The sequence below is a fragment of the Oryzias melastigma genome, linkage group LG20, assembly GCF_002922805.2.
Source record: "Oryzias melastigma strain HK-1 linkage group LG20, ASM292280v2, whole genome shotgun sequence".
Classification (NCBI taxonomy): Eukaryota; Metazoa; Chordata; class Actinopteri; order Beloniformes; family Adrianichthyidae; genus Oryzias; species Oryzias melastigma.
Genome location: NC_050531.1, coordinates 14,480,685 through 14,489,566, shown reverse-complemented (window position 1 = coordinate 14,489,566; position 8,882 = coordinate 14,480,685). Strand labels below are relative to the sequence as shown.

At 39.2% G+C, this 8,882-nt stretch overlaps 1 protein-coding gene across 1 annotated transcript in view; it reads left to right on the top strand.

The window, feature by feature from the left end:
* Positions 1-8,882, top strand: part of bmp6 (bone morphogenetic protein 6) — a 50,167-nt gene that overhangs the window by 27,135 nt on the left and 14,150 nt on the right. Inside the window, exons 3-4 of the mRNA XM_024280053.2 lie at positions 4,489-4,637; positions 4,778-4,975. Coding sequence (XP_024135821.1) covers positions 4,489-4,637; positions 4,778-4,975 — 347 coding nt within the window. The remainder of the gene's footprint in view (positions 1-4,488; positions 4,638-4,777; positions 4,976-8,882) is intronic.

The following is an 8,882-nucleotide window of genomic DNA, read 5'->3' as shown; positions in this document are numbered from 1 at the left end:
GATTTTTAACCTCAAAATCATAATTAAAAGACCACTGGGAACGATTTTACTAAACAAATATATACAGTTGGAGCATGACTTTAATGCTGGAGCAACAAAACTCCCTCAAGAAGAGACACTCAAGTCACGCCGTTGGACATGAACAATCACCAGCTATATGTCGGTGCAGTATACTTTCCTGCGTGTGAAAAGGTTCATAAAGGATCAAGAGCTACTTATTTGCTGCATTCCTGTATCCTTACAAAGGCTGGTTTGTGGGCTCCTGCCTGCAGGTTTAACCTTTTATTATTGGAGATATTTGGAGATGAAAGGGTCTGAGTATCTCTTTTTTTTGGTATTATTGTAGACCTGGTTTAGTACCTTGAAGATTATAGCCTGGATTGTTCACTATCAGGAAAAGCCTAATGACATGGTCAGCTACCACATAGAAAAAAAATCTGAGTAAAAATGACTTTGTGGTTTTGTCTTTTTTTAAAGTTTTTTTTAAGATATGCCTTTATGATTGTCCAACCAGTTGGAAGCCTGTTAATTTTCCCATGCCAATCTTCTCCCTAAAAAAAAAAAAAAAACTGACTTCTGTTTTGGCTTCGAGCCGTAATGATAGAGCGCATAATTAGCTTGACACCCTTTGTACTTTTCATTTGATTGGAGTGGTTTCTCTAACAGCAGGCGAGGAATGCAAAAGGATTAGAATGCCAAAAATGTGGCAGGCCTGACATGAGAAAAGGCAGGTTGCTACAAAGACTGACCACCACATCTCAGCATTGTTTGTCAAATTGTACTGGATTTCATCGAATCAATTGGCTTTGTTTCTACTTATACTTGCAAATATTTAGACCCAGTTTGAATAAATCATAAATGAGTGTTACAAATATCCTAAACTTTGAGTCTTGTGTGAATTATTTAGTCACAGCAAGTGTTGACATCCATAGAAACAAAGTCTTTAGACTATGGAGTTGTTTACAGCTTGAACAGCTATGATAAAGTGAGTTAATAAGTTTAAAGATAAACTAAATATATTAGCAATTTGTGATGTTATTATTCTTTGCTCAAAAATGTATTTTTAAAACCTTAAAGTCCCACTCTGATCATCTTTTGATACATTTTCAAAGCGTTCTCAGTGGTTTTTTTGGTATGATTATGGTCGTTTTAGTCAAATTAAAAAAAAGACCCATTGTTATTTTGTTGGACATAGTTTATGCAGAGCAGCAGTAGTTCAATAGAAATTCACCTCTGAGTTGTGGGCGGGACCCCCTTCCTCTCCCCATTGCTGAGAGCTCTCTGTTTACATACTCTCCCATTAGCTTACATCCTCTCAGAAACCCCAACCTAATATTGTCAAGCCACCTATTGGCCATATTGGAGCTATCCAGCCATACAGTTTTGATCCATATTCAGCTCAAACAGGGAAAACAAAGACGTACATGGATCTAGTTGTCCACAAGTGGATGCATCAGATCGAATGTGGTCTGCTCAGCGTATTTTCTACACCAAATGCATTCTTTTTCAAACTGAATTATCATGTCTGCTCCTGATTTACAACAATTTAAGAAAGATGGATTTTCAAAACAATAAAAAACTTTTGACTTTCTGGTTTCTTTGAAGCTAAATTACAGTAAATGAGGGGTGACTAAGACTTTAGTCAATTTACAATATATTATATAATGTAAACAGTACATGGCAGTGCAATAAATAAGCTTATGTTTGAGAGAAATTGAGGTTCAAACAGAACAGAATTCATATATGATTAGAGGGGAAATTGACATCTCTCCGTAAACCCTGCACATGTTTTTGCACTGTAATTTAGCATAATATGCTAACTAAGAAAAATAAACCACGAAAACTTAAATGACTGCATTGCAGTTTTTTATAGAGCCAAATAGGGGCATTTTCTGCATTGAAATATTGCTGTTCTGTGCATTTTGTTGCTCTAGCAAGGATTACCTGTTGTAAAAAAGTTGAAAAATAATGTTTCTGAAGTAAAAAGAGGTACTGTCCCAGTTAATTAATTTAATAAGCACAGAAAGACATTAAATGATCACCGCCCCTAACCTTTTAAAATATGTTAAAATGCATAGATTTATAAAAACAGAATTTATAGCCCTCAAAAAATTAAAGTTTTGCCTCCTGACCTTATGTTTCTGGGCAGTTTACACACAAAGTCAATAAAACATTTTACAGCATGGGCTGTAATGGCTGCCGCTCATACATACATACATGAGCAGGAAAACAGGGTGGCAGAGCTCACACAGAAGCTGTCAGAAACACTTATTAATGAGCAATAAAAAAGGGGCTGCAGAGGCACGACTGCAGGGGCCTTCAGCAGACACCTGGATGACTGCGAGGCTTTGATGTCGGTTCTGGAGGAGGACCCTGCTGCTGTGTTATTACTGCTTTTATGGGACAGAGGGTGTTTTCTTCACATCTTTTTGATAGTCACACTTCTTTCTTCATTTTCTGACTCATTCAGACTATACATGGTGGATGATATTAACATAAATGTGGTTGGATACCAAACTTTTACTCCCCCCCCCTCTTACTCAGTCCATAGAGACGTAGGCTTTAAGGTCAATCCACAGTGAAACAGAACACATTCTCGGCGGTTGCTGTTAACTACAGTTATCCATCTTCCTGTCATTTTTGTGATGAAACTGTTGATACAATTCAAAAGCTTCCATTTTCCCATTGAGTTTCCCAAAAAAGTTGGCCTGTCACCTCTGCTTCTCAACATAACAGTTTATTTCACATCTGTATTATTACAGCCGCAGGACAAGAATGTGAAGGAACCTATAAAGCACAAAGCACAAATAAAAAAAGAATCTGCACCTGCATTTTTTTTTTAGTATTTTCACATGCCGACCCATCTTCATTAACTTGTGAGGTCCGTTCTCTTTTGAGACTGTAATCAGATTTGGGAAACTGATGTTTTTTACATGTTGTTTCATCAAATTCCATAAAATTATGAACTCCCCACCCAAATATGAACAAACAAGCATAAGAAAACAAGAATGTTAATGTCAAAATGGAAAATGTAGATTTTTCTTCATTTATTTAACCCTGTAAAGCTCACTACATCAAATAATTCACTGATTTTTTTTCTTGATTAAGATGTTTTAAAAATCCTTTGATGAAAAATTTTGCAGTGTCACTTTTATAAATAGCTTAAAATACGATGTGTTGAATGATTTGGTATGTTTTTGCTCACAACAATTGTTAATATAAAATGCAAAAATATTCAAATGAATATTCAGGACAAAAGGACCTTTAATCCCCACTGTCTCAAATTTAATACACACATTTTTAACATGGTGTTCTGTATTATAAAGAATTAATTATCAATACATTTTGTATTCTTTCAATACAGCAAGTAGTCATTTAAAATAATGAATAACATTAGATGAGTTATTTTCACCATAGGGGTGAGAAAATTAACAAAACTTTTCCCGCCAAAAGTGTTTTTGAGATTTCATGGAGGCAGCAATTTAAAAAAAAACAACTTTGCACTGCCCCAAGTGGAATGATAGTGTACTACAAGGCAAAAACAGACCAAGTTAGTTATACAATTGTTTTTTTAAAGAAAAGTTTTGATCATGCTAATGAGATAGGAGCCTCGGAAATGTGTGTATCAAATATAATACAAATGGTTATTTAAGGTTAACCCTCTCAGGTACCACTACAGGACTTAGTTGTGCATTAGCAACAAAAAGTTTCATGTCCAAAGTTCCATGACATGTCCAAATGTTGCAAATCTGCAACATTGCAGATCTCATCGCATGTGAAAGTTTCTCTCTCAAAAAAAGTCTGATTTGTATAATTACTACTTCATACGATACTTTTCCCCAAATATCCCATTTTTTCTGTTACTAAAACTTAATTTGGCCCTGAGAAAGTTAAAGGATTTTGGTCAATTTCCTTATTTTTGAGTAGATTTTTTTTCAGATTTTGAACCCATTTTAAATCACAAATTATCAATTTTAATAAACACAGAGACAATGATGAATGCTAGGAAAAATTGAATTTATTCTTCTGGGTGTAAAGGTAGAAGGGTCACCTTTGATTGGAAGATCGCAGGCTCAATTCCCGCCTTGCCTGCCCATTTGTTGAAGTGTCGTTAAGCAAGACACTGAACCCCACTTTACTCCTGATGGTTATAGGTTGGTGCCACTTTTCGGCAGCAGAGCCCTCATCAGTGTATGAATGTATGTGTGCATTGGTGAATTGGGCTGTAAAGCACTTTGGATCTTCTAAGAAGGTCATAGAGCACTATATGAGTATATGCCCTTTACTTTTCTTATTAGTTTCTGACAAAAATGTCAAACTTCCTTGAGTTTTCGCTGTGATTTAGCTGCCGTGGACTTCAACTTTCTAAGTTTTTGGCAAAGCTCTCTGAGTCACACTCTATTTGTATGCCTGAGACTATCTTTGCATCATAGTCACTGTTGATATGTCTGCGGTTGACCTTAAATATTTATTGCTGTGCCGCAACAGGGAGGCGGATCTGTTCCTGCTGGAGTCTCGCGTGTTGTGGGCTGCTGAGGAGGGCTGGCTGGAGTTTGACATCACTGCCACCAGCAACCTGTGGGTCATGAGTCCAGTGCACAACTTGGGTCTTCAAGTCAGCATAGAAACCAGCAGCGGTGAGAGATTCTTACTTGTGACTGATTTTAGTCTGGATCTTCTTTTCCCCAACAATATATCAAATTATAAAAGACCAATTCACTAACTCAATCCTGAGGGGATATGTGTTCATGTTATTGTTAAATGTTGGGTTTTTCAGGCCAGAGCATTGGCTGTAAGGAGGCGGGGCTTGTAGGACGTGACGGTGCTTTGGAGAAGCAGCCGTTCATGGTGGCTTTCTTCAAAGTGAGTGAAGTGCACATCCGCTCTGCACGCTCCACTGGTGGAAAACGACGGCAACAGAACCGCAACCGATCCACGCAACCGCAAGACGCATCCAGAGGGTCAAGCCTACCAGGTCAGTCTTTCTAATTCTTTTTTCCATGAATCATTTAAAATGACCTAATCTGAAAATATATATGTTTAATATTTAAATCTATAAAACAGAATACTGAGGGCAATTAAGGTTGCATTGTTAGTGAGTTACTTATACTACTAAACTGTCCTTCTCAGTGTTTTAGATCTGTTTTAACAGATGGCCTCACATAAACTCCTCAGCTGTTTATCAGATGTGGCTGTAATCCCAATGTTACAAACTCCAGAAGCTTTAAAAATAGAGTAAAGACTAATCTGGTTTCCTTTCATCTTCCAAATTATCTATTGATTGAAGCTAAGGGGTTCCAGTGAGGTTTATTGTGTCACCAAATAAGCAGGTTTTAGGACAAACTCAGAGATGCTGAATTAAGCCAACTAAAGCGTGGACTGGAGAGGTGTGCAGCAAAAGCCGCTGTGATAAACACTCACCTCACTTAATGAGTATGTTGACTCCAGACACTTAACACTGACGTATCGAGTCTTCTTACAAGCAGTATCTCCGACTTCCAGCTCTGTCTTCATAGTCCATGCAGCTACGTAAGTCAGAAAAATCATTGTGATATTTTTAGATCAGTGTGAAAACTCCTCACCCTAAACCAAATAAATCTAGGAACCCATTAAAAAAAGTAGCATAAATGCAGATTTACAATCCTTGTTGTCAACATGAAACCAATCCCCTTGTTAAAGGAATTTTATTCCTAATCTGTAATTTTTTTGTGCATGGAAGTGACTAAGCATGCTCGATTCAGTTTGAGAGTCACCTTGCAAAGATAAAAGTACATAAAATCTCAAAAAATCTGTGTTTTTACACATTTCAATGTTTGTCATGACAGCGCTTTTGCTTTGTGCAAAACCGATGGAACAAACTATCATGCAGGATTTGTTCAATCTGAAAGAGCTTGTCAGCTTTGTGTCATTAGTTTTACAGAAGGAGCAGAGTCTTTGACTAGAGGAAGAGTGTGTCCCAATCCTGAAGGGAAGGTGTTCTGATTGTTTTTTTTAGATATCACTGTCTGTCCTCTTACTGATTAGTTGCATCAGGAGCATTCCACCAATGAGAAGCTGCAGAGATACAGTACAGGGTTTGAGAACAGACACTTCTGGGATAATCAATGAATGTGTATCATGAGTTGTAACCGCACGTTCTAGTTTGGATTTTGTACACTTATTCTCAATCTTTGTGTCTGCCAGTGTATTCACTTCCAGAACTTCTCTTAGTGAGTGTGACGTTATGTTGGACCCAGATGACGTCAGTAAGCAGTGATTGGTCTGAGTGGGTTTAAGTGAACGTTTATAAGATAACCACTCTAACCAATCCAACACATTCTCATTGCCAAGTCCTCACATGTTGACGCATGGTTAAGGACCCCTCCTTGTCAAAAATTTACATTTTGGGTGTCCCCAACTTGTTGTTTTTGACGTGCTGGCTGTTCCAATTAAATCAGCACGTCCCAGTACTGGTTTGCAGTACTGGGACGTGGCCCCCCCGGTACCCTAACCCTAACAATAACTCAGTACCGGAAGTGCCGGATGCGGATTGATACTGGTACCGGACGTGGATCAGTACCATTTCTGGACTTGTTGCCGGATGTGGACAAAGCTAGGGTTAGGGTACGGGTACCGACTGCATCTTCCGGTACAGCGTCTGACAAAACGACTGGACCCCAGATTTAATTGGAAAAGCCAGCACGTCAAAACAACGAGTTGAGTACACCCAAAACGTCAAAAAGTGATGGAGAGGTCCTTAACCATACGTCAATATGTGACAAGTTGGGTATGAGAATGTGTACACCAGGGATTATCAACTCCAGGCCTCGAGGGCTGCAGTGTCTGCCTGATTTCCAGATATCCAAGCCCCACTCATGAACGTGGTTCAGGTGTGTCCAGCAGCAAACATGCCTGATCACTGTATGTTTGAAAACATACAGAGATGCGGCCCTCGAGGCCTGGAGTTGCCTATCCCTGGTGTAGACCAATCAGGAGTGAGCTTGTTGGAAGTCCACACCCCCACCACTTGAAAGCGAGCTCATGAGAATCTGTGAATCAAAGGTTTTGTACAACTTTGACATAAAACTATATACCTTTTTAATTGAGGCACCTGATTGGTCAGTTTATAACTTGAATAACTTACAGAAAAATAATCATAAAAAAAGAGGATTAGTAAGAACATGTTAGAATACCTTTTAGTTTATCAGTAGAAGTCTATGGTCTTCTTCTTATTGGACCAGAAGATACTTCCGATTTAGAACTCGAGGGGGGAGGGGGTCTCACAGTCCAGTTCTCATATACAGTCAATGTTTGCACCCCTGAATAAACTTGTAATTCCATGACTCCTGCTAAATGTACAGCATTAAAAAAAGACATGTCTGGTTGGACTTGCAGACTCAGCATAATTACCACGCATTTGTAACTGTGCCCAATGTGGACAGGCTTTTAAATGTGGACCACACCTTTTTTGTTGTCTGGTGCCAGAGCAAAGCTTGCAGCGCTGCATATGCAGCTGTAAATAGCACTGGATTTTGGCTACCTGAGAAGCGGCTCACCTCAGCCTCGTTTAATAGATTACACCATGTGCATGGGTAAGCAGATGGTTTATCCTTAGTAAGTTTTCTTAAAGTGCTTCCATGAAGAACAGGGTTGTATCTGAATTCCATGAAAACTTTGGCATAATTCACACAGAGTAAAAACCTCATCATTGGTTAAGGTACAGTGCAGTTGGTTTACCTCAGTTTTAGCCACGTATCCGCACTCCTTTACTCAGCCGTCACCTCTGCCCTAAGTTGTTCTAACATTTTAACACAAAGTGAAAGCAGCTATCCTAAGCTTATTTAATGAGTGCACAGATAATGTGAGCTGTCTGCGGTCGGCCTCTGTGTCCCAGATTATATGAGAGATGAGAAAACTTTCAGTGAAGCAAATCTGTTCAAAGGCCCGATCCAACAACGACAATCTGTTATATGTGGACTTTACATAACCCAAAACATCAAGACCTCTCCGCCTCGCCACTCGGGACCACTGGGAGTGTAAATATTTAGATCCTACACAGGAAGTGGAGAGGCCTCCTCGCGACAACCGTGTGTCCGCGGCCAGCGGAGGACTGCTGGGATTGGACGGGATGGGAGGATCCGGGAGGAATTCAGGAGGGCATATGGTTTCAATATGGCATCACTCATTCCAGAGACAGGGAGGAGGCCGCGATGGATGGATCGAGCATCCATCTTGCATAGCGCTCATGGGGAGACGCAAAATGTGGACGCTTTAGTCTGTGTTTTGGTAAAGTTACAGTATATCTTTCCAGACCCCGAAAGGATGCTTCATTTTTAATCATCCTTTAAGTTGTCCTTTTGTTTGCATAATTAGGGCCTAAATTTCATCAGATGAATTTGTTTCAACTTTCTCCTACATTTATGAAACTGCTGTGTTCCCTCTAGAATCAGCAGATCTAAACTGCAGACTCCTGACTCATGTGTAAGATCAGTGTGTTTCCTTTCATCATTTGTCCTGACATCCTCACTCCTGTTTATGCAAATTTACATTTTAATTTCAAACATTTGAGTTGGGCCAGACTGGAGCAAATTTCTCAAAACTGTAGGAACTTTCCTCTCCAAGCTGAATTCCCCGGGAGGCCTCGGACGCTCATTTTCTCATATTTACAAATTTAACATGCTGGATTTAAAAAGTGATATCAAATACCTTCCAGATGTCAAAAGAGGACAGACGGAGCCAAATAAGTTTCTGCAACATTAGCTGCAGTTGAAATAATAGTGTGGTTACAAGTGCAATAAATCATCCTTGTTTTTGATGCTCTTGAGAGCAAATCGGTTTGCTCGTGAGGACAAACTTCCTGGATCCTCTCGATTTGTCGAGGTATTTCCACCCACTCTGGGTGT